At 34.9% G+C, this 25,993-nt stretch overlaps 1 protein-coding gene across 4 annotated transcripts in view; it reads left to right on the forward strand.

Moving 5' to 3' along the window:
* AP3B1 (adaptor related protein complex 3 subunit beta 1) overlaps positions 1-25,993 on the forward strand; it is a 276,626-nt gene that overhangs the window by 235,573 nt on the left and 15,060 nt on the right. For all 4 annotated transcript variants that reach the window (XM_032626082.1, XM_032626081.1, XM_032626080.1 and 1 more), the window contains 3 exons: positions 703-934; positions 5,247-5,331; positions 23,450-23,547. In XM_032626082.1, the coding sequence (XP_032481973.1) occupies positions 703-934; positions 5,247-5,331; positions 23,450-23,547 (415 nt within the window). The remainder of the gene's footprint in view (positions 1-702; positions 935-5,246; positions 5,332-23,449; positions 23,548-25,993) is intronic.

The raw sequence follows: 25,993 nt of genomic DNA on the forward strand, positions 1-25,993 counted from the left end.
GAGAAAAATAATTAAATATAGAGTAAATATACCTAAATCAGTTCCTCATGAATTAAAAAATTAGAACCATGAAAGCTCCAGAAGAAAATGTAAGTGAATAGTTATCTGATCTTGAGGTAGGGAAGATCTTTTTAATCATTAAAGCAAAGGAAGAACCACCTTAAAAAGGAGGTCATAGTCTTCAGTTTACAGTGAAAGAAATTCAGGGTGAAAAAAGTTAAAGCAGTCAGGATTGGAAATGAAAATATAAGATGTTCATTATAGACAGATTATAATATCTTATAGTTTGAAAGCCCAAGAAAATCAAATGACAAATTATAAAAACTAATAAGAAAATTGGCAAAATGTCCAAATATAGTGTACTTAAGAAAACAAAAACATTTATAAAATCTAAAAAAATTGAATATATTTATATAACTAAGATTATTCTCTTCTTTTTAGATATAGATTGTCAAAATATTTTAATATATGCCTGCAGAGTACAGAAGAATTTTAATACTGTTTCGAAGGCATTTACTTTACATTTTTATATAATTTCTGACTTCATATCTATGTGTGTGATATCCTACTAATGTCTATTATTGTGATTAATACTTTAGGGAAAACAGGAGTTAAGTGTTATGAATTTTTGTATATTTTTAAGAATTAATAACTATATTCACTAATTCTTTTTTTTTTTTTCTTTTTTCCATTGTGCAATAGGTCAGTACTCCTGTCTTTGTACCAGTGAAAACTCATGTGCTGCTTCATCGGATGAGTGGAAAAGGACTAGCTGCCCATTATTTCTTTCCAAGACAGCCTTGCGTTTTTGGTGATAATATGGTCTCTGTGCAAATAACATTGAATAATACCACTGATTGGAAGGTAGAAAATATCCACATAGGGGAAAAGAAACTTCCTGTGGGCATGCAAATGCATGTTTTTAATCCAATAGGTAAATAGTAATTCTCATTTAAAACTTTAACTGCATTTGATAATTAAATGTGTTCATTTTAAAATAGAATACATATTATTTTATTGACTATTAGCAAACTCAGTGTATATAAGTTTTTCCTTTTTAAACCAAATTTATCTTGTAAGATAAATACATGTCTTTGCCCTTAGTGAATTAGGTGCCAGCAGTGGTAATACCAGTACTGATGAAAGACTGTGTCTGGAGAATCACAATTTCCTCCCATTTTTCCTATCTGTATCACCTTCCCCCACCTCTCTTTCTGGTCAGCTTCACTTCCTGCATGATTTTAGTCTGCCTTTTGGGTATTGTACCTTCCATATCTCTCCTTCCCCGTTTCCCTTCATATTCCATAGATTGAAAAGTGAAGGGAGCAAAGACTGAGAGGGTATGTACTATTCTGTTTGTCTTCCTTTCCATACATAGAGGGTAGAATAGCCCACAGTATGTTACTGGTATTTTTACACATCATGTTTTTTTAATCTGTTGCCACCATTTAAAAATCAGTATTTTTTTTTTACATTAAAGGAAAAACCAAGAAATCTCACTGTTCATGGATAAAGCACAAGATTTTGGCGGTACAGGTGCTTTATTCCCACCTGCATGCAGCACAACCAGCTGATGCCAAGCCGCTGCCCCTACCACGTAGCATGTGCTTTCCAGGCGACCTCAGTGCCCACTAGATCCTACTGTCTCTCCAGCTGTCATCCCCTTCCATTTTTTAAGTGTTTTACAAAAAATACACCTTTTAAAAATTAAGTGTAACAATTGTATGGCTAACTTTGAGTTTAAAATAGTATAATAATTAGAATGTCTATCTCTCTTTTTGTTTTGTGTAAGTGGAGGCAGTCCTACAGTTTAGTTGGGAGAAGCTTCAGGCAAAATCTTAATTAAAAGTAACATAAGGTTTCTGTCACTGAATCCTTGAAATATTACCATCAAAAGGCTCCAGGTAGTTCCTTTTTATAATACTTCAGGTGAGCAAAAGCCTTTTGACCGGGTAACTCTGCCTTTATTCATTATTGTCTATCACATAGCTATTCTGTTTTTTCTCCCTCTTTGCCTGAGTGAGCTCTTTCACATTGTCGAATTCTCTCCTATCATTTTCATGAGTCATTCAGTAAAGAAGTCATTCTTTGTGTTACATTTTTCCACAAAGAAAAAAAAAATTCCTAGTAGATGAAATATGGTAGACTTTTATAAGCAACCAAAGTAGAGAGAAGTAGAGTTAAAGTAAGTTGATTTCAGAACCCATGTAATACCCTCTTTGAAAAATAATTTGGTAATTAAGACACACTATTTAAAGACTACAGTGCCTGATTTTTATTGAATTATTTTATGAAGTTAATATATTGCTAAGGAATTAAAGAATATCCCAATTTATATTCTTTTTTACTGCTTGAAATCCAGCTTTTTTTACCTAGTTAAAAAATTAATTTAGTTTAAAAAGTGTCATGCAGCTGATATATGCATTGTCTGCAGGTTGAAAATGTTATCCAAAGGTTAAAACAGTAGAACAGTGTTATCATTTCTTTGAGCTGGCATAATGAGCTGATGAGTTGACCTTTTGTTGGCCTATGTAGAATAGAAGAAATAAGTATAATAAATTTCATAATATGGCCTTAACACCAAAATAAAATATGAATATATGCCATTGCCTCAGTACTAGTAATAGGCTTTCTTTCCTTTTCTTTTCTTAGGCAAAGTTTTTGTAGTGTTTAGTTTGTTCTGTTGCCATTTATTGAATACCCTCAAGATAAAGAATTCTTTCCCATGCAGTAATTTGTATGTAATACCACTTAGTCTCTTTCATCAATAGGTAACAGTAGAGTTCAGAGTATGAAATACCTTAATTAGTCCAGAAAAAATCATAGGAATGCAACAAAGAACAAATACTGCATTTTCATTTTTTGTGAAATAAGGGAAGTAAGATATTTGTTTTATTTAATAAGTACACATGCATATGTTAAGGAGTCTGGCGGCTTTCTTATTTGTCACCAATCTGTTCTCTTTTTTCTCTATAATATGAGATGACTTCTGTCAGGATTTTGCATGAGACTGGATTCCTTGCAAGAATATTAGGAATAAAGTGCCATTTTTTCCCAAAGAGATCAGGCACATGTACACAAGAGGTTTAAAACACACACACACACACACACACACACTCACTCACTCACTCACTCAGTCAAAGAGTAGCCTTAGGGTCTCTGCACTATATTCAGTGACTTTATGTTAACAATTGACAAGTTTGAGTTCAGCTAAGATTTCACTAGTTACTGTACAACTGTCACATCAAAGTAGATGGCATCTTGTGTGATTTAATTTTTCATTATTAATGGTGCAGTGTAATAGAGCCAGTGTTTTTCAGCCATTTCTGCATAACCCTCTCATGTATATTGCAATGATCCAGAAGCAGTATTCAACTACAGACACCCGATTGAATAAACTTTTCCAATGTAGTAAGCTTCAAATATAAAAATCTATTATATGAATAATTTTATGCTGATCACTTTGCTCTTGAAGCATTCATATAATAAAACATACCATTGATCATGAACTATCCTTCAGAATTAGTATGGCACTAAGCTCACAGTTCATTATCTTAAGACTGAGGAAGTTATGAAACTGTGTCAGACAGTGCCATCATCAAGGCATCTTGAGAACTGTCACTTTGTCAAATAAAATATGGGGATACGTGATGTAGAGAGATCTAAGTTCCGAATGCCATCATGCTTTGGAGATGACAGCATTTACTACCAATGTGGTGTCAGCTGCAAATAAGACCAAACCCCAGTATATCTGTGGCACAGAAGAAAACATCAAGGATTCACTGAAGAATAGTTTTGAGCAATGTGACTGACAAAACTATGAACTGATAAGGTGTAGCTTTAGGAGAAATGCAAGAAAACTATTATTATGGTAATTTACAATAAAGCTTGTTTGCCAAAGATTAGGTAGCAAGTCTTCTGGTACTTAACATGCCATCCTGGTAAATGTTAGGTTTATAAAGAAATTAAATTCAAACTGGAATCAGCAAACCAACTAATAAGCAAGCAAACCAATAACACTTTAAAAATCAGCATCAAACAAATACCTTCTTATAATGCCTAATCTTCACTGAGCCTTTGAGATATAAAAATACTTAATATCTTAAGCTTATTGAATTGTTCTTTTGTCCTATCTGTACCGTCATTTCTGTAATGGTTAGCATTAAATGGCAAGTTATACCTATCAACAGCCTAGAATAATCACAGTCTACTGGATTAGTATGTGCTTGCTAAAATATAACTACATCTAATAATATATATGCAGAAGAGATAAAACTAAATATAAAGCTACTATGCAATACAACTGCAGTTATACTAGAGACTTTAAGCAAAGTAGAAATCAAAAGTGAATGGTTTCTATTTAAACATAATAAATATACATAAATATTTATACTTAATAGGTATATGTTTAAGATCCCTCATTATTCTAATGTACAGCATTACACTTTGACTCTGGAATCATAAGCAGAATAAAATGGTGTTATTGTTTATCTTGAGTTTTATCATTATCAACTGAAAAAACACCAGTATTGTATATTGAAACAGTTATTTCCCACACTTGATTAGTTGATAGATGAAGCTTCAGAAATTACAAATCTATGAAATGTCACTTTATTATTTATTTTTTTCAAGATAATCTAATCTGCTACTAAATTTTCTTCCAGTAATTTTTTGACTAATGCAGTTAGACTTATTGTTTGGGGTTCCTATAATGCCAGTTGTCTTGGTTAATATCTGAGGACAACAAATTAATTTCTTCTTCCAGTTTTGCTTTAATTTGCATGTTTTAAATTTTGGATTTTTCCCCCAGTGGAAATTTAGAACATTGTTGAAAATTTACTTTTTATATCTAGAGTAAATATTCCATAGTTTCAAGTACACAATCTCTTAAAAGCACCCAGAGTCTGTTACAGTTGTTCCAAACAGGAAAACATTTATTTCCTTCTCACCTTCAATGCCTGTAAAGACAATATTGTAAAACATGAAATTTCTCAGGATGAGGTGTATTTCTGAAGCAAATAGATATAATGTGTTCATTGAAGTATGGACAGAATTAAGTTGTGAAAAAGAGGCTTCAAGTGAAATTACTTTATAATTTGCTTTAATACTCTTAGTTTGAAATTATTCTTACAAGCCATCATTAAATTTGACTGTTTTAACCAAACTACAAACATTACATAAGATTTTAGTGTTTAGTCTTTTACACATCCTCTGTGTTTCCATGTCTAAATTATCTTATTTCCTAGAATCTCTTGAGCCTGAGGGATCCATTACTGTTTCAATGGGTATTGACTTTTGTGATTCCACTCAGACTGCCAGTTTCCAGTTGTGGTAAGTTCAATTGTTCATCTATATTTCATATTACTATAAACAATAGCAGATTAAAATCAAGGCTTTCAGCAGCTTTTTCTTTGAGAGACAAAACATTTACACAAACATGCTTTTCTTTGGTAATGTTTAGACTGCCATGGACAAATTATGTGCAATATATGTTTTTAGTATTTGTTACACAGATAGCCATTATAGTCTACTATATGTGGTTGAACTTCACAGTTTGTTGGCTAAAGTAAGAAGCTACTGCTAAATTTTTTTTTTTTTTGCTTATCTCTGTGCTTGTGGAAAATTTATGATAAAATTCATGAGGAAAACTCAGGAGAAATTAAAAATTTTAATAATATTGTTGGCTAGCCCAGAGAAGATATCTTTTGAAACATTTTATATGTTATCTCGAGCCTCTTAAGTGGAGAATTATTGATTCTGTCAGTACCAAAAACTCATAGATTTTTACTTTAATTTACAAACTGCTTTTGATAAAATTCAAAAGAGAACATTTATCAGTTGGCAAAGGTTTCATAGGTGAATACTATTCAAAAGAGCTTTTCTAGAATTGTGTTTTATCATTGTTATTGTTTTATATAATGTTTTATACATTTCTGATGAAATCCAGAAACTATTAGCAAACTAATGCAAAGCTATATTCATGCATCTTTAAGAATTATCTTTGAACTCATTTCTTTTGTATTTTTCTGATCTAAGATATGATGTGTTATTTTGATTTGAAGTTGTTCTTATTCTGAAAAGAATTGAGGCATTTTATTTATCTAAATTTTAGCTAGCTTCTAACAGAATTTTTTATGATAAAAATCTCCAGGTTTAGGAAATAGTCACTTTTAAATAAGTTTATAGGTTGAATATAGTGAACCTTTCTTTTTCATACACCTTTTCAGTTTACCAGTAATTCAGGCCTAATATTATACCATTTATTGCTGAGAACCTGCAATGATGAATATAAGCAATGTAGCATAACACATTGATTTTATGCAGATCATCACCTTTATGTTTTGGGAGGTCTACTATATTAGTGATATATAAAAACTGATTACTTTTCCCCACATTGCCTAGTAATTGTTTATTATTTTTCTATTAGACAAACAACACAGATCGATATTACTGAGCACAAGACTATGAGTAACATCATTCTAAATAGATTTACCTCCAACACCAGAGGTATATTCATTTTAATGATTTCGACAATGTGAGCCCAATGACAAAGCTTATGCACTAAGTTAGGGCAAGATTAAGAACTAAAAAAAATCTTCTTTCTTTTTAATTTGTATAAAAAACCTTTTATATTTCTATGCAGTGAAGGGTTTTAAAAAAGGTTTTTTCATTACAAAGATTTTCTCTTTAGTCCATTACACAAGATTTGCATCTTGTCTTTCACAATTAACTAAGTCCCTTTAGGGATAAATATTTAGGTAATGTTTGATTTTTATCTTATGTTGGGAAGTGTATATAAGCAGTTTTTTCTCAGTTTCTCTTAAACTAATTTTAGGAAAATGATGAATTTATTTTAGATAGAAAATAGCCTTAGCTATTATAAGCATTTACACTAGTATGTTTTTCTGTTGTGAAGGTATAAATTAGTTATATATTTTAGATTTTTATTAAGCACATATGCACACTAAATCAAAAATTATTTTTATGTGTGTTCCAAAAAGAACACTTTGTCTTGCATCAACTGTAATTGATCCTGAAGCAGTGTAATCACAATTACTCACTTTCTTAATTGACCTGCCCCAAATCAGAAAATGGAAACCGATCGACGGTGTTTAAATCAATAGATTCATAGTAGTGCTAGTGGGGGTAGGGAGGTAGTGGTAATGGGTTGATCAATTGGTCTTAGATGCCAGTCACTGACTGTGCCTTTTGCATAGTAAATAGCACTTTTTCCTTAGTGATGAGCTGTATTAGTTTTGGTAGTTCAATAAAAAGGAAAAAAAAGCAAGAATGGCCGATATTGAATTTTTTCCTCAAAATACATTATACAAATCAATACATAAAATGATGGGTAATAGAAGCATATTTGATAGGAAGCCTTCAGAAATGCTGAGAACATGGACTGTGAGCCTTTCAGGTACACTTCTATTTATTAAAAGAAAAGGAACCAGAGTAAAATGATCCTACTTTAGCTTCTAGATTAATTCTCTGTATTATTATTGTTATATGATGCGTATATAGATAGATAAAGCTATTATATGTGACAGTGTAGTTATATGGACACTTGATAAGTATTAGTGTCTCTTTTTTTGCTTTGCATTTTAAATGGTCATCAGATTAAGTCCTTGATTAAATTTATTGAGATTGAAAATATGTATAATATACATAAATGTATCTCTCTAAAAGTAGGTGCAGTACATAAACAGGTCTCATCCTTGTGATTAGCAGATATTAATGTATTAACTAGTATGAAAAATTATATGGCTTGGCTCAAGTTAGAGGACTGAGCACTAACATCCGCCCCTCTTTTTGCCCGAAATCCATTAAAAAGACAGAAAATACATTCTTTAATAGAAAATGAGCACTAAAAAGAGAAAGAGTGCTATTAGCTGACCAGAAATTATGAACAATTATTGCCAGTTAGAAAGCAAATGGGAGCAGATAAACAATAACAGAGAAAATAAAAACCACAGAGCAAAACACTCATGGGAGAAAACTACTATAATGGTAAGAACAAGTCTGGCAGAATATCAAACAAAGTGAACTAGCAAAAAGAAAAGTTAGGGTAAGACAGTATTAGGGAATTAAAGAATGACTTCCAACCTGCACTTCCCCAACCTTGCCCCTAGCAGCAGGCAGCATACACATTTAATCAGAGACCTAAAAATTACCCTGTAAAGAAAGTGAACAACTACTTGCCTGGGAAGGACTTTTGGTGAGGATGTGCCCTAAGAGAACAGCGGGCGTTGAGTTTATAGGAAGGAGGCCGGATGGTCAGAGATGAGATGAAATGCAGTTCTACCCAAGAGAATGATATTCTCAAGTCGCCTACCACTAGGGTAAAGCCAATCTTACATCTGTTGGTGAAGAGATAAGGCCATTGCCTACCTGCCTCCCAACTTCATGACCATAACCAGTCATGTCTCACCCACTTAAGAAAACTCCAGCCAGCCCACCAGGGGAGAGGAGACCCATAGAAATAACACTTACTAACATGTATCAAGCAGTAGCTGTGTGCTAGGCACTGTTCTAAACACTGCATAGTGTGTGTTAGTTTACTTAATTCTCAAAACATGCCTATGAGGTGAGTATTATATTATTCCATTTTAGAGGTGAGTAAACTAAGGCACAGGAAGAAAACTTGCCCAAAATCTTATAGCTAATATGCATCAGAACTTGCTTTGTTTGTTAATTAACCTGGTCCTTCATTATAAATATAAACAGACAGCTTAGGATGACCAGACTTTTGAGGGAAAGCCTCAATTTGAAAGGGAAAGCTCAAAATGACTTACAAAGACTTAGCAATTGTGAAGAGAGCAATTTGAGAAAGAAAAGAGATATCTTTAAAAATTACAACTAATATCTGATTCGAGAGAACTGTATCTGTAAAGCAAGAATTTACTGCTGGGCTTCCCTGGTGGCAGAGTGGTTGGGAGTCCGCCTGCCGATGCAGGGGACACGGGTTCGTGCCCCGGTCCGGGAAGATCCCACGTGCCGCGGAGCGGCTAGGCCCGTGAGCCATGGCAGCTGAGACTGCGTCCGGAGCCTGCATTTCACAACAGGAGAGGCCACAACAGTGAGAGGCCCGCGTACCGCAAAAAAAAAAAAAAGTTAGAAAGATACACGGTCTATAGTAAATATTCACAAGTGATCTTTGCTGCTGTGCTTACTATCCTATTAAAGCTATTAAATCCATAAAACAAAAACAAAAAAAGAATATACTGCTTATTTGAGAAGGAGTAATTAGACAATTTAAAATATATTCTTGGAGATCTAAAAACATAAAAAGCCAAAAGGACTCAGTAGGTGGATGATAGACTGGACACAGCTGAAGCCTGATTTAGTGTTCCATAAGAAGGAGTCAATGAAATCAACTAGAATAGAAGACAAAAAGACAAAGATGGAAAATATGAAAAAAAAAGTTAAAAGAATCAGTTCATCTGGGACTTTCCTGGTGGCGCAATGGTTAATAATCCGCCTGCCAATGCAGGGGACACGGGTTCAATCCCTGAACCGGAGGATCCCACATGCCGCAGAGCAACTAAGCCCGTGCACCACAACTACTGAGCCTGCGCTCCAGAGCCCACAAGCCACAACTACTTAGCCTGTGTGCCACAACTACTGAAGCTCCTGTGCCTAGAGCCCATGCTCCACAACAAGAGAAGCCACCGCAATGAGAAGCCCACGTACCTTAATGAAGAGTAGCCCCTGCTCACCACAACTAGAGAAAGCCCGCATGTAACAACAAAGACCCAATGCAGCCAGAAATTAATTAATTAATTTTTTTTAAAATGATGCTTCCTCTTTAAAAATAAAAGAATCAATTCATCTAATAGAAGATCTAGAAGGAAAGAAAAGAGACAACGGAGAAAAGAAATAATTAAATAAATTATAGGAGAAAATTTTCCCAAGCAAAAGAAATGTACACACCTTCAGATTGAAAGGATCCATCAAAGGCCAGAGTGAATATGAACAACTAGCAAAAAGGCCACATCCTGGTAGAATTTTTATTGTTTTTTAATATTTTTTTAATTTTTGCATTTTTAAAGTAATTTTTATTGGAGTATGGTTGCTTTACAATGTTGTGTTAGCCTTCAGTGCACAACAAAATGAATCAGCCATACACATACAGTTATTATCCCCTCCCTTTTGGACTTCCCTCCCATTTAGCTTACCACAGTGCATTAGGTAGAGTTCTCTGTGCTATACAGTATGTTCCCATCAGTAACGTATATGTGTCAATCCCAGTCTCCCAATTCCTCCCACCCCACCCCTTTCCCCCTTGGTATCCGTACATTTGTTCTCTATGTCTGTGTCTCTATTTCTGCTTTGAATATAAGATCATCTATACCATTTTTCTAGATTCCACATATATGTGTTATTATACAATAATTGCTTTACTCTTTCTGACTTACTGACTCACTCTGTATGACACTCTCTAGGTCCATCCACGTCTCTACAAATGACCCCATTTCATTCCTTTTTATGGCTGAGTAATATTCCATTATATATATGTACCACATCTTCTTTATCTATTCCTCTGTTGATGGACATTTAGGTTGCTTCTATGTCCTGGCTATTGTAAATAGTGCTGCTATGAACATTGGCATGCATGTGTTTTTTTGAATTATGGTTTTCTCTGGGTATATGCCCAGTAGTGGGATTGTTGGGTCATATGGTAGTATTGTTTTTAGTTATTTAAGGAAACTTCATGCTGTTTTCCGTAGTGGCTGTATCAGTTTACATTCCCACCAACACTGCAAGAGGGTTTCCTTTTCTCCACATCCTCTCCAGCATTTATTCTTTGTAGATTTTTTGATGATGGCCATTCTGACTGGCGTGAGGTGATACCTCATTGTAGTTTTGATTTGCATTTCTCTAATAATTAATGATGTTGAGCATCCTTTCATGTGTTTGTTGGAAATCTGTATACCTTCTTTGGAGAAATGTCTATTTAGGTCTTCTGCACATTTTTGGATTGGGTTGTTTGTTTTTTTGATATTGAGATGCATGAGCTGCTTGCATATTTTGGAGATTAATCCTTTGTCAGTTGCTTCGTTTGCAGATATTTTCTCCCATTCTAAGGGTTGTCTTTTCGTCTTGTTTATGGTTTCCTTAGCTGTGCAAAAGCTTTTAAGTTTCATTAGGTCCCATTTCTTTATTTTTGTTTTAATTTTCGTTACTTTAGGAGGTGGGTCAAAAAAGATGTTGCTGTGATTTATGTCAAAGAGTGTTCTGCCTGTGTTTTCCTCTAAGAGTTTTATAGTGTGTGGTCTTACATTTAGGTCTCTAATCCATTTTGAGTTTATTTTTGTGTATGGTGTTAGGGAGTGTTCTAATTTCATTCTTCTACATGTAGCTGTCCAGTTTCCCCAGCACCACTTATTGAAGAGGCTGTCTTTTCTGCATTCTATATTTTTGCCTCCTTTGTCATAGATTAGGTGACCACAGGTGTGTGGGTTTATCTCTGGGCTCTCTATCCTGTTCCACTGATCTATATTTTTGTTTTTGTGCCAGTACCATATTGTCTTGATTATTATAGCTTTGCAGTATAGTCCGAAGTCAGGGAGTCTGATTCCTCCAGCTCCATTTTTTTCCCCTCAAGATTGCTTTGGCTATTCGGGGTCTTTTGTGTCTCCATACAAATTTTTGGATTTTTTCTTCTAGCTCTGTAAAAAATGCCATTGGTAGTTTGATAGGGATTGCATTGAACCTATAGATTGCTTTGGGTAGTATAGTCATTTTCACAATACTGATTCTTCCAATCCAAGAACATGGTATTTCTCTCCATCTGTTTCTGTCATCTTTGATTTCTTTCATCAGTGTCTTATAGTTTTCTGAGTACAGGGCTTTTACCTCCTTAGGTAGGTTTATTCCTAGGTATTCTTTTTGTTGCAATGGTGAATGGGATTGTTTCCTTAATTTCTCTTTCTGATCTTTCGTTCTTAGTGTATAGGAATGCAAGAGATTTCTGTGCATTAATTTTGTATCCTGCAACTTTACCAAATTCATTGATTAGCTCTAATAATTTTCTGGTGACATCTTTAGGACTATCTATATATAGTATTATATCATCTCCAAACAGTGACAGTTTTACTTCTTCTTTTCCAATTTGTATTCCTTTTATTTCTTTTTCTTCTTTGATTGTTGTGGCTAGGACTTCCAAAACTCTATTGAATAATAGTGGTGAGAGTGGACATCCTTGTCTTGTTCCTGATCTTAGAGGAAATGCTTTCAGTTTTTCACCATTGAGAATGATGTTTGCTGTGGGTTTGTCGTATATGTCCTTATGTTGAGGTAGGTTCCCTCTATGCCCACTTTCTGGAGAGTTTTTGTCATAAAACTGTTGAATTTTGTCAAAAGCTTTTTCTACATGTCTTGAGATGGTTGTATGGTTTTTATTCTTCCATTTGTTAATATGGTGTATCACATTGATTGATTTGTGTGTATTGAAGAATCCTTGCATCCCTGGGATAAATCCCACTTGATCATGGTGTATGATCCTTTTAATGTGTTGTTGGATTCTGTTTGCTAGTATTTTGTTGAGGATTTTTGCATCTATATTCATCAGTGATATTGGTGTGTAATTTTCTTTTTTTGTGATATCTTTGTCTGGTTTTGGTATCAGGGTGATGGTAGCCTCGTAGAATGAGTTTGAGAGTGCTCCATCCTCGGCAATTCTTTGGAAGAGTTTGAGAAGTATGGGTGTTAGCTGTTCGCTAAATGTTTGATAGAGTTCACCTGTGAAGCCATCTGGTCCTGGACTTCTGTTTGTTGGAAGATTTTAATCACAGTTTCAATTTCATTACTTGCAATTGATCTGTTCATATTTTCTATTTCTTCTTGATCAGCCTTGAAAGGTTGTACTTTTCTAAGAATTTGTCCATCTCATCCAGGTTGTCCATTTTATTGGGATATAGTTGCTTGTAGTAGTCATGATCCTTTGTATTTATTTCTGTGGTGTCAGTTGTGACTTCTCCTTTTTCATTTCTAATGTTACTGATTTGAGTCCTCTCCCTTTTATTTTTGATGGGTCTGGCTAAAGGTTTATAATTTTGTTTATCTTCTCAAAGAACCAGCTTCTAGTTTTATTGATTATTACCATTGTTTTCTTTGTTTCTGTTTCATTTATTTCTGCTCTGATCTTTTATGATTTCTTTCCTCCTACTGACTTTGGGTTTTGTTTTTTCTTCTTTCTCTAGTTGCTTTAGGTTTAACATTAGGTTGTTCATTTGAGATGTTTCTTGTTTCTTTGAGGTAGAATTGTATTGCTATAAACTTCCATCTTAGAATGGCTTTTGCTGCATCCCATAGGCTTTGGGTCATCGTGTTTTCATTGTCATTTGTTTCTAGGTATTTTTTGACTTCCTCTTTGATTTCTTCAGTGATCTCTTGGTTATTTAGTAACATATTGTTTAGCCGCTGTGTGTTTGTATTTTTACAGTTTTTTTCCTGTAATTGATTTCTAATCTCGTAGCATTGTGGTCGGAAAAGTTGCTTGCTACGATTTCAATTTTCTTACATTTACGGAGGCTTGATTTGTGACCCAAGATGTGATCTACCCTGGAGAATGTTCCGTGAGTACTTGAGAAGAAACTGTATTCTGCCACTTCCAGGTGGAATGTCCTATAACTACCAATTAAGTCTGTTTGGTCTGTTGTGTCATTTAAAGCTTGTGTTTCCTTTTTTATTTTCATTTTGGATGATCTGTCCATTGGTGTAAGTGGGGTGTTAAAGTCCCCCACTGTTATTGTGCTGCTGTCGATTTCTCCTTTTATGGCTGTTAATATTTGCGTTATGTATTGAGGTGCTCCTATGTTAGGTGCATAGATATTTACAATTGTTTTATATTCTTCTCGGATTGATCCCTTGATCATTATGTAGTGTCCTTCCTTGTCTCTTGTAATAGTCTTTATTTTAAAGTCTGTCTTGTCTGATATGAGTATTGCTACTGCAGCTTTCTTTTGATTCCTATTTGCATGGAATATCTTTTTCCATCCCCTCACTTTCATTCTGTATGTGTCCCTACGTCTGAAGTTTGTCTCTTGTAGACAGCATGTATACAGGTCTTGTTTTTGTATCCATTCAGTCAGTCTGTGTCTTTTGGTTGGAGCATTTAATCCATTTACATTTAAGATAATTATAGATATGTATGTTCCTGTTACCATTTTCTTAATTGTATTGGGTTTGTTCTTGTAGGTCTTTTTCTTTTCTTGTGTTTCCCGCCTGAGGAAGCTCCTTTAGCATGTGTTGTAATGATGGTTCTGAATTCTCTTAGCTTTTGCTTGTCTGTAAAGCTTTTGATTTCTCCACGGATTCTGAATGAGATCCTTGCTGGGTGGAGTAATCTTGGTTGTAAGTTTTTCCCTTTCATCACTTTAAATATGTCCTGCCATTCCCTTCTGGCCTGCAAAGTTTCTGCTGAAAAATCAGCTGACAACCTTGTGGAGATTCCCTTGTAGGTTATTTGTTGCTTCTGGTAGGATTTTTAATAAGGAGAAAACTACTCTAGTATCTTCCAGAGAGGTGGAGAAAAGCAGCTTACCTAAAAATGAACAAGAATGTGAATGGAATCAGATTCCTCATCAGTACTGTCATCAGTTCTGGTGGCCAGAAGACAAGGGACATAATCTTTAAAATTTGGTGGAAACAAAATAGACATTTTTCAGACAAGCAAAGATTCCATCAGTTTACCCACCAATGACCCTTTCTTGAAAGGATTACTCAAAGATATACTATAGTAAAAAAAATTTTTTTTATTTTGTGACAGAGAAAAACAGAATAAAAAGTAGACAGATAATTCAACCTGTAAAATCCGTCAATGTGTAAAAATAATTGTTGCACCCCTAATGTAAAAAATAAATTTTAATAACCTGGAACCAAAATCCCGATGTGGACAAGTATGAGGAATGATGGTGTTCTTGTCATGCATGACAAGAGGATTGATTGATGGCTAAAAGGAGTTTAAATATGGTTTAAAATGTTAAAGCTAACCTCTAAATTAAGGGAAATATGATGTATTATAACCTCCAAATGACTAAAGGGAAGAAGAAACGGAGTGCTTAAAACTTGACCAGTTTAACAAAGCAGGAAAAGGAAAAAAGCATGGTAAATAGAAAACAAAATAAGATGACTAGAAGGGGCCACACATACTAGTTATCAGAATTCATGTCAATAAGTTAAATTCCGGTGATACTGAACATGTAAAAAGCACAATTCAATATATACTATTTATAAGAACCCCACCTTAAAGAGGATGGCACAGAAAAATTGAGAATTACAAAATAAAATTTGTGTGTGTGTGTGTTTATTATCAGACATACAAGTTACCTATCACCACATGAAATATCAGAAGCATTCTCTTTTAAGTCAGAAAAGCAAGAGAAGGTTACCCTCTTTCAACACTATTTCACATTCTTATGGAAGTTCTAGCCAATACAAAAAGACAAGTAAAAGTAGTTAGAGGTATAAATCCTAGAAAGAAAGACACAAAATTATTATTTTTATTCAGTATATAATTGCCAACCCACAAAGTCTTAGAATCAATAGAAAATCTATTATTTAAGCTAATAAATAGGATACTGTTTAGGTACAGATCATTATGTGAAAATCATTAACATTTCTGTATGGTAGGACTGACCAATTTTAAGACATTATGAATAAAATTATTCTTTTTACAAGAACAACGAAAGGAATAAATTAACAAATATATGATACCGATGTGGGAATTTTTTTTTTAAAAAACCTGAAACTTTCCTGAAGGGCCATAAAAAGAAGATATAAATAATGTAATAATATACTATGTTCCTAAAATGGGAGAGAGTACTCTCCCTCAGGTTAATCTTCAAATTCAGTTTGATTCAATGCTAAATTCCAGTAAGCCTTTTCAAGGAACTTGACAAATTTCTAAAATTCAACTGGAAAAAAGAATGTCCAAGAAAAGTCAAAACAAAAATTTAATGAGAAAAGCCTTTTTCAATAATAACTTCAAGATATTCTTCAAAGTCACAAGAATATTTTTATTCAATGTAATTGGCTATTGTCAAAGGAATCAGTAAAACAAAACAGAGAATTTAGAAATTTTGTATATCATAAAGCTGACATTTCATATCACTGGGGAAAGAATGGACCAGTCAATAAATGATGTGAGAACCATTATCGGGAAAAAACCAAAGATAACTTCCTCCCACAGATTACTCCAAAATAAATTCCAGATGGATTTATGGTTTAATTATAGAAACTATAAAAGTGTCTAGAAATAATATAGACAAATATTTTTATACTCTTTGGGGGCAAAAGTCAAGCAAGACACAATATCCAGAAAGATATAGTGAAAAATTGACAGGTTTGATTATTAAAAATTTTAAACTTCTCTACAAAGAAGAAAAAAATAGATACCATAACACATGAGAGATAGAAAGTATTACAGCGTATTTAGCAGACAGAAGTTTAGTAACCAGAATATATAAAGAACTCTTGCAATCAATAAAAAGGAATCTAATATAAAAGTGGAGAAAGGTTGAGAATAGTTCATTAACAAGAAAAGAAATGCAAATGATCCATAACAATAACATATACAACATTGGTAATAGGGAAATAAAAAAAATTTCATCCATCAGATTTGCAAAATTTTAAAATAATTTTAATATATGACACGGAAGGTACAGAAAAACATGTATTCTTATTTACTGTTTGTGGAACTTCAAGTTGGCACCACTTTTTTTAGGTCAGTTTGGCAGTATTTTTCAAATGCTGATTAATCATACTCTTCAACTTAGTGATTTCATTTTTAGGGTGTCAAGCTTGGGGAGATATTGGTGCTTGTGCTGAAGAAATGGATCTATCCAAGGTTATTAAGTAAACATTGTTTGTAATAGAGAAAATTTGCAAATGAGAATTGATGGGGGAATGCTTAAATAAATTATGATACTTCCCTATTATGGATGTAGGTTTTGAGTATCAGTTATGCATTAAGCACTGTACTGGCTTATGTTATTTCATTTAATCGTTAAAACGAGCCCACAAGGGTGTCATTTTTCTCACTTCATAGATAAGGAAATTTGAGTCTCACAATGGTTAGACTACTTGCACATTTCTTACCTAGAAAATTTACCAGTTTGGATTGTAGGAGTCTGTGGAATGAGATTATATGTAGTACAAGTATATGCATTACAGTTAAATATAGAACAGGTAGAATCTTGTCTTACATTAAACTGTTACACCATCTGACCCCATGTAATTAGGCTATTTAGAGCTGCCTAATAATAGTAGTTTGTTGATCTGGTAAACTGTTAATTCTGTTAAACTTACATCTGTCATTACTCATTTTCAACATTCCCCTATCCATGTCAAGATAGCTGTGTTTAGCCCCATGTTCAACCAAAGAAGATGAGAGGAAAAAGAGTGGGACAAAAGAAAAGAAGAAGAGAGAGAAGCAAACAATAAAAGGGCAAAATATTTAAAAGGAGGCGCATGAAAACTATGGAGAGCATCCTAGAACACTAATATAAATGAAAGTAAATTTTCCCCAAAATAAAGAGGAAACATTCCATCTTACTCCCTGCTAAGCCAAACCTTGCTTAGAAGCTGAGACTGCCTTATGAAGTGTGTTATGTATATTAATTAGATTTTGCATTCAGTTGTGTGTAACAGAAACCCAACTGTGGTGACTTCACCAAATAGGGGTTTATTTATTATTCTCCTGGTACGAGAAGAACACAGGACAGCAGTTAAGAGCAGCTGGAGTAGCTCCACAATGTCTTTTGGTATAAGGTCTTTCCAACTTTTTGTTCCATGAGCTAATTTCATTAGCATGTGCCAGTCATCCTCGGGGGTCACAAGATGGCTTCTCTACTTCCAGGATTCTATCTGCATTCTAGGCCAAAAAAAAAGGTAAGAAGTGACATGAAGGGAGGAGCCACATCTGTGTCAGAAAAGCAAAACTTGGGATTTCCTTGGTGGTCCAGTGGTTTAGAATCCGCCTTCCAATGCAGGGGACAACGGGTTCAATCCCTGGTCGGGGAACTAAAATCCCACGTGCCGCGGGGCAACTGAACCCATGCGCCACAACTGGAGAGCCATGTGCCGCAACTACAGAGCCCACATGCCACAGCTACAGAGCCCACATGCTCTGGAGCCCATGTGCCACAACTAGAGAGAAGGCTGCGCTGCAACAAAGAACCTGCGCACTGCAACGTAAGATCCCGCGTGCTGCAATAAGACCCGACACAGCCAAAAAATAAAAAGAAATACTAAAAAAAAAAAGAAAAGCAAAGCTTTCCTAGGAGTCCCTAGCAGACTTCTGTTCAGGCTTCATTAGTCATAACCGGGTCACTTGATCAGTCTTAGCTACAAGAGCCTGAGAAGAGAGTGTTCCGGTGGGCACATTGTCTACCTGAACAAAATCAGGATTATATCAGTAAAGAAGAAAAAGGAAAAAAAAAATACTGAGTAAGCAACAAGTAGTGTCTGCCACAGCAATATTCCAGTTTTATTACATTTGTCTCATAAGACCCATTTTGGATGAACTTATATCCTTCGTTTTTCATACAGAATTACATGTTAATCACTTCACCAACCACAGAAAATAAAACATGCATTACCCAAAAGTAACAAAAGTGAAACATACCCAGTCAAGTTGAATAGTATATATTTATCTCTTAACACATGGGTTGTTGCCTGTGGGGACATTTCAGGATCACCTTTTTCCCCCAAACTTAAGCCTTCTGCTTATCCACCTTGATTTTCATATATGCCTTAGAAGGCAAGTCTACTTTCCCTTCTTTTCTCTGCTCTCACACCCTCCTCCCTAGGCATCAGTGCTGTAGAGTTACCTTTAACCAAGAGGTAAATGGGATCCTTTTCAGGAGTGTTGGAAAGGAGAAGGCTGGTCATTTCACCCGTAATCTAAAAGAAAACGTAAGTAGAGATAGTGTAGTATGTGTAATTTAACCCAGTGGTCCCTAACTTTTAAAATTGTATACGTCTGAGTAAAATATTTATACTACACACTCCCTATATGTATTGTGTGTGTGTGTCTCACTGTGCTAACATGTATGTACTAAGATATTATGTACAGACAAAAATAGAACTTCAGGGCTTCCCTGGTGGCACAGTGGTTGAGAGTCTGCCTGCTAGTGCAGGGGACGCGGGTTCGATCCCTGGTCTGGGAGGATCCTACATGCTGCGGAGCAGCTAGGCCCGTGAGCCACAACTACTGAGCCTGCGCGTCTGGAGCCTGTGCTCTGCAACAAGAGAGGCCGCAATAGTGAGAGGCCCGCGCACCTCAATGAAGGGTGGCCCCCGCTTGCCACAACTAGAGAAAGCCCTTGCACAGAAACGAAGACCCAACACAGCAAAAATAAATAAATTAATTAATAAACTCCTACCCCCAACATCTAAAAATATATATATAGAGAGAGAGAACTTCAGATAGAATGAGAAAAAAATAAATATAATTGATAGGGTTTTTTTCATCAGTGGATTTTCTACCTCAGGGGAGTGCCTTGTCCTTTCCCACTTTGGAGAACACTGATTTATCCAGTTATTTGAAGCCAAAATTTTATATTTAACACTAAATTAGTTCATGATATATATACCTATCCATTTACTCCTTTATCAGCATTTACATTTCTCTTAATGTGACTTAGCCTTCCATTACATCAGCCTGGTCTTATCCTTCAAGTGCCCTACCCTCAACACTTCTATCTTGTTGTTTTGTTTTGTTTTGCGGTAAGCGGGCCTCTCACTGTTGTGGCCTCTCCCGTTGCGGAGCACAGACTCCGGACGCGCAGGCTCAGCGGCCATGGCTCACTGGCCTAGCCGCTCCGTGGCATGTGGGATCTTCCCGGACCGGGGCACGAACCCATGTCCCCTGCATCGGCAGGCGGACTCTCAACCACTGCACCACCAGAGAAGCCCAACACTTCTATCTTAATAGCTCCTTCCCTGCTGTTTTTGGAAGAAATATCCTCCTTCATTCCAGGACTCACCCATTCACCTAGTTCTTATGCTCTTAATCCCAACCTCATTTACCTCCTCTAAGACCTTACCCTATTTCTTTGTGTTGCACCAGCCTTTAATTATGCTCGTTTCTTGAAGCATTTTTCTTTTGCCTCTACGTCCTCATGAAGCTTCTGCTGCTTTCTGTCCCATCTTTTTCCCTGCCAGTTTTTCCATTCACCTTCAGCTCACTGCGTTCTGCATTATTCCTCTAGCTTTTACACGTGCTTCTTTTTATTCCTCCCTGCAGTATTTGTCACACACCTTTTCTCCCCAGCCACTCTTTTCCAGGCTCTTCTGCAAGTTGCACCACTTCTGTTTTTACTTACATGCGGGGCTTCCCCAGGTTTCCACCTTATCCTTCTTCTTGGTATATCCTTTTTTCCTACATGATCTTATCTACTTACAAGGCTTCAGCCCTTCCCTGTACCATTCTGGTTACTTCCAAACTCATATATACTGCCCTGACCTCTTTTCTGATTCATGATCTGTATTTCCAATTATCTGCTAAATATCTCTTCCTGGGTAACTCAGTGGTACTCAAAGTAAAACATGATTAAATCCAAATCATTTTGTTTAATCCCCAAAACTCCTCTTCAGTGGAGGAAGTCATCCTCCCAGTCATTCAAGTTAGACGGTTCAAAGTCTCTTCCTCCCATCCGTCACCAGATCTGTCCCTTTTAACTATAAAATACCCGCACCTCCCCCATTCTCAGTGCTACCCACCCTAGGGAAGCAACCTTGTATAGTGGAATAAAATATATATATATATGGCAGCAAACATTATATAGCTGACTTTGGAGTAGGATAGACCTGGGTTCAAATCCCAGTGCTGCTGTGTTCAGTTCTTCATACTAGCTGTGTGGCCTTGCGCATGTTGTTTAACTTCTCTTAATAAATTAGGGGTAACAGAAGCTACCTCTTCGGATCATTGTTAGGATGTACTAAAGTAAAACACACAGTACTAAAAACCCCTGCCTAGACTGTTAATTAGATTCCTTCCTGATTTACCTGCCTTGGATTTCTCCTGTACTCCACCTTTACACACTGCCAGCAGAGTTTATAAAATACATATGGGGTCATTTATTTTCCTATGTCAGAAGTCTCTGGTAGTTTCCTTTTTTTTTTTTTCCAGGAAACTTTGAAGCACCTTTGTCTGAGTTATAAGAGTAAAGTAATCATACACTTTGTCATACAAATCAGGACACTTCAGAGAGTGAAAGGAGACATTAACTGAACAAGATTCCAGGACAACTGCCATGGGAGAACTGGGACTAATGGTCATGCTGTGTATGCTGTTCTTTACAGTGTGCCCCCAATCCCATCTTTTGACACACCACACTGCTCACCATTCCCAAAACATAGGTGTAGAATCCCTAGAATGCTCCTCTCCCTCCTTTTGGAAGTAAACTTATCTCTACCTCTCCTGCAGAATTAATCAGCCCCTCTTCCTTGGACTATGATACTTTCCACATGTCTCTAACATAGCACTTACCTTTCTGTTATAAACATAATTGAACTCTTTCTCTCTCACTAAACTTGTGAACTTCAAGGGCCAATCTTACTTGTCTTTAAATCCCCAGACACTCACACAGTACATGGGATCAAGTTTGTGTTCAGTAAATGTTTATTGAAATAATAAATAAATTGGATTTATTGATTTGCCTTGGGCAATCCATGTGTGAATAATTCAAAACATTCTTTGTTTTTTTTTAGTCTAGTCCGTACCTTGTTCCATTTAAAAAAATAAGGCAGCTTAAAAGTTTATAGTATATAATAGCATAAAATCAAAGTGGATTTTCTTTTCTTTCTTTATATTTTAATATTTGTCCCTACCCCACCCTTCAAGAAAGTATTTTTCTTAACCTAATGTTTGGTGTTTCTTATCCACAATTCCCATCTCCCTAGCCATCTTCCCACTGGCCATGAGACCCAGTTCTAACACAAAACTAGAATTCCTTCCCTGGGACTTTCAGTAAAGCTTTTGCTTTCCTGATAAAAAGGAACAGATTCAGTTGGCTCAATTTTTTTTTTTTTAATACTTGATTGGATTCTGCATTTATTTTGCTCCTTATACCTGTCTAAAAGCTTAAAGACTTTTGAACTTGACAGAATTCTGCACAATTTCAAAATCTCAGCATCATATAATTCCATCTACGTTTAAAATGCTATCTGATTGAATTCTGGTTACCTCACATGGCTTTTTATCATCGGCTTTTGCACCTTAAGAGATCAGCTTATAGTCATGCTGCATATTACAGTATTGTTACCTCAATTAGTAGGAAATTTATTTCAAGGAAGTACATGAGAATAAGTAGTACAGAAATAGGAATCTTAGCCATGTGATCGGTCTTCATAAGAATGTATTGTAGGAAAAATCATGTAGTTAGTTGTCAGTTGGCTCCATTATTCACTACTCTTCCATCATCACTCTTCCTTCTTCAGTGGAATGTTAAAGTGGTACCTAAAGATACAGCAGCCATCTGGCAACCATGAGGATAAGAATCAACACACTAGTGCTAGTGGAGTTGAAAGCTAGAGAAGCCTGGGTTCCTAACAGCATCTTTAAGCCATTGAACCAGCCTTTGACTGGTAACTTACAGGATTACTTATACACTGAACAATAAGCACCCATCTCTCAAGAAATTGTCAGTTGGATTTTCTGCTTCTTTGCAGCCAAACACATTGCGAACTGATACACTCATCAACCTAACTTCAAACTTGTAATTTAAAAACATTTTAAAGCAGTTTTAGTAATTTTTTAATAAAGATAGTAGTTTCATGAGATTTAAATGAAATAAATGCACTCAGTATTGTTTTCCTGTATGATGAAAATAGAAAGTTGCCTTTCCTAAATTCTTCATATCCTGTAATTTGAAAAACTTTCACCACATGTTCAATAATGTCAGTGAATAATGCTACTAGAAAATGAGGGGTTTTGTTTTAAGAAAGCAAGTTTGCAGATGAGGTATTATTTTTTTCACACATAACACAGTATGGTCACTCCATTTTATTCTTTATTTAAAAATTAATATCTTAAAAGACATATCTTAACTATTTAAGACTAAGCCACTCCATTTTCTACACTTTTACTACAAAATTGAAGATAAGATATTCTCTACTAGATAAGCTGCATTAAGTGTTCCTCTGATAGTAATGGATATATACCCTTGCTGCTTACCTATTTTTAAAAGTTCTATGTCAAATGGCATATTTACCATAACTGCATATTTTTGTAAAAAAATATATATCTATATGTTTTCTAGTTCAGGTAACAGATGTATTTCTCTGCAGATAGTGTTGAGAAATATTTCAAACCTTTTTTAGCTGTGATATTTAAGCCAAGCAGGTCTCTGTATGCTTTCGTTGCACCTATTTAACTGCATAGTATTAAGAAGAATATTTGTTTATTAAGCATTTAGTCAGCTTTAATGTGTTTTTTCCTTAGTACCAAGGATGATTGCTTCAGTGTTAATATTCAGCCTCCTGTTGGAGAACTGCTTTTACCTGTGGCCATGTCAGAGAAAGATTTTAAGAAAGAGCAAGGTGAGAGATTATTACAATTTACTAGAAATTGGCATCCCAAATAACATGTGTTCATTCCTCTGGCTGGTCTCTAAAATAAATTACCCTATGTACATAGCCATTAACAGATGTCAATGCACAGTCTTCCAATTTTTGCTAATGCTTTGCGTTTATAAAATAATCTTAAAGGTATATGTTTGTCTACATTCCTGGCATACTTGCAAATTGATTAATATGTCTTTTAAATAATAAATTGATTCTTAATTAACTTTTCAATTCTTGAAGTTTTGGTTTGTCAATCTAATGATGTATTCATGTGTTTTGTATTAGTGAAAATGTCAGGAATTTGGGACTTAGCAAAGTCTCATCACTATACATGTTATGTTTCTGTATTTCCTCTCACTATAGAACTGTTTTTCGTGTTCTACTAATATATTTTTCCCTGTACACATTAGAGTGCCCTACCCTTCAAAATAAAATTCTAATTATAGCATTAAAATACCTCCATTTTCTTTTGACCTTATTCTGTATGGAAGAAATGCTATGCTGTCAGGCTATATCAGAGCTGAAACATTTTTAAATAAGCACCAAAAAAAAATATTTTCAGCATAACGAAAGCATTAATATCTTAGGCTTGCCTTAGAGTTAGGCATACTTTCTAATAAAAACAATTTTTGTCATGTATGAATAAGGGAAAACAACTGTCTCATTTTATGTGTTTAATTAAGAATTGAATTTATAAAAACTAGGACATATTTAAATGGTATAGTCAGCAATATTTTAAAGTTTATGTGAATCTAGGCTATTTTTTTCTTTGGAGGGGGTTAGCAACGATTCCCTTCATCTTGAGGTCATTAAATCATACCTGCCAAGCTTTCACAAAGTACAGGCAAACACAAATATCTACACCTAAAGAGAAGGGCTTGCTTCCTGGCACTCTATCATGTAGTGCCAGAGGCTTTTTTTTTTTTTTTAAACTATGAACCTTTGCAATTCACAACGTCAGAAGGACCTGTTGTAGAAGAATCTCACAAAGAAAATCTCATACACGACTGTAAATTAATAGTAACCTTTTATTCTGCCTTATTTTTAAGTGATAAAAAAGAATGACTAAATCCATCTTTGAGTTTACTTTTCTTGGATGTTGATTATTGCTATAGAAAGTCATATATGTGATTTTATTTTTCTATTGACCAATTGAATTGATTCTTACATTTGCTATTCTTACCCTTTGCTGGCTAAAGCCTGCCTCTCTGCTTTACACCTGCTCAGCAAACTCAGGTGAGTGGCACATAGGGACCGAATAAAGTCTTGGCATATTTATTGTTAAGGGGATATTCCTTTTTTGAAAAGTGCAGCTAAAGTATTTCTAAAGCAGCAGATTATTGTATATCTTTTCTCTTCCTCAACTTTGGTTTAGATTTATGTACTTGATATTTTGATCAAGTTTTTTGTGCTCTGCTGTGACTGAGGGATTTTTGTCCCTGACTAGCCATACAGAACCGTAATCACATGAGAGAGGAGCGCTTGGAGAACAGCTGTGGTCCTCTGTGGAGATGTTGCCAAAATTCCTTTTTCTTCTGCCATTTTACTTCTATGGTTGTTGATTATTTGTCTGAATAAATCTGGCAGCTGTTTGCTATGTTTAGTAGAGCAGAAAGGCTACTCTGAATAAAGCTATTTGAAAATTGGTTTATATGGAGTATTTGTAAATCCTTGCAAGTCTCTTGGCATGTCTGTATCATGCCTTCTGTCCTCCTAAGTTCATTCTTTGTTGTGGGACTTGATGCTGACAAATGTACCACAGGTTTAGAGTCTTCAGTAGCATCCTTTTAGTTCTAGATTTCAGCTGCTTTGGTAATAGAGGTCTCAATTCTCAGCTTTACACATGTATTTATTTGTTATACTACTCTAGGAAGAGCTTAGCTTATTTTGCAGAAGATACCTATAAATGACTCATTAACTGAAAATTCTAAATCAGAATAAAAATCACTTTCCTCAGATTTTATCAGTGCAAACTTCGGGAAGTTAAAATGCCAATAAATTTAAGAAATGTCTGTGTGCATCATTACATGCTAGCTTTCACTTGTTTTTCTACTTTAAATAAAATGAATTTACACACTTAATATCTCATTTCACAGGGCATATATTTCAAGACTCAAGAAATGTATTAACTAGGATTTAACTGAAGAAATTATAATTAAAAACATGAGAAATATGGTTCTATTTTTATACAGATGTGCATATTTGAAAAGTGTATATAATATTAAATAAGAATACTTCTAACAGGTTGTACATATTAGATTAATATTTTTTAAACGGAAATGTTTTATTCCTAATATACGGCCTGCTCTATCACTTTTTCTCAGTTGTTGCATTTAGAGTTCCATGACCAAACATGCATTTTTATAAGGTTGGTAGTCAAAGTACTAAACAAAAGATTGGTTTATTGTATATTTTGAAGTTA

This window comes from Phocoena sinus, chromosome 3 (genome assembly GCF_008692025.1).
Source record: "Phocoena sinus isolate mPhoSin1 chromosome 3, mPhoSin1.pri, whole genome shotgun sequence".
Classification (NCBI taxonomy): Eukaryota; Metazoa; Chordata; class Mammalia; order Artiodactyla; family Phocoenidae; genus Phocoena; species Phocoena sinus.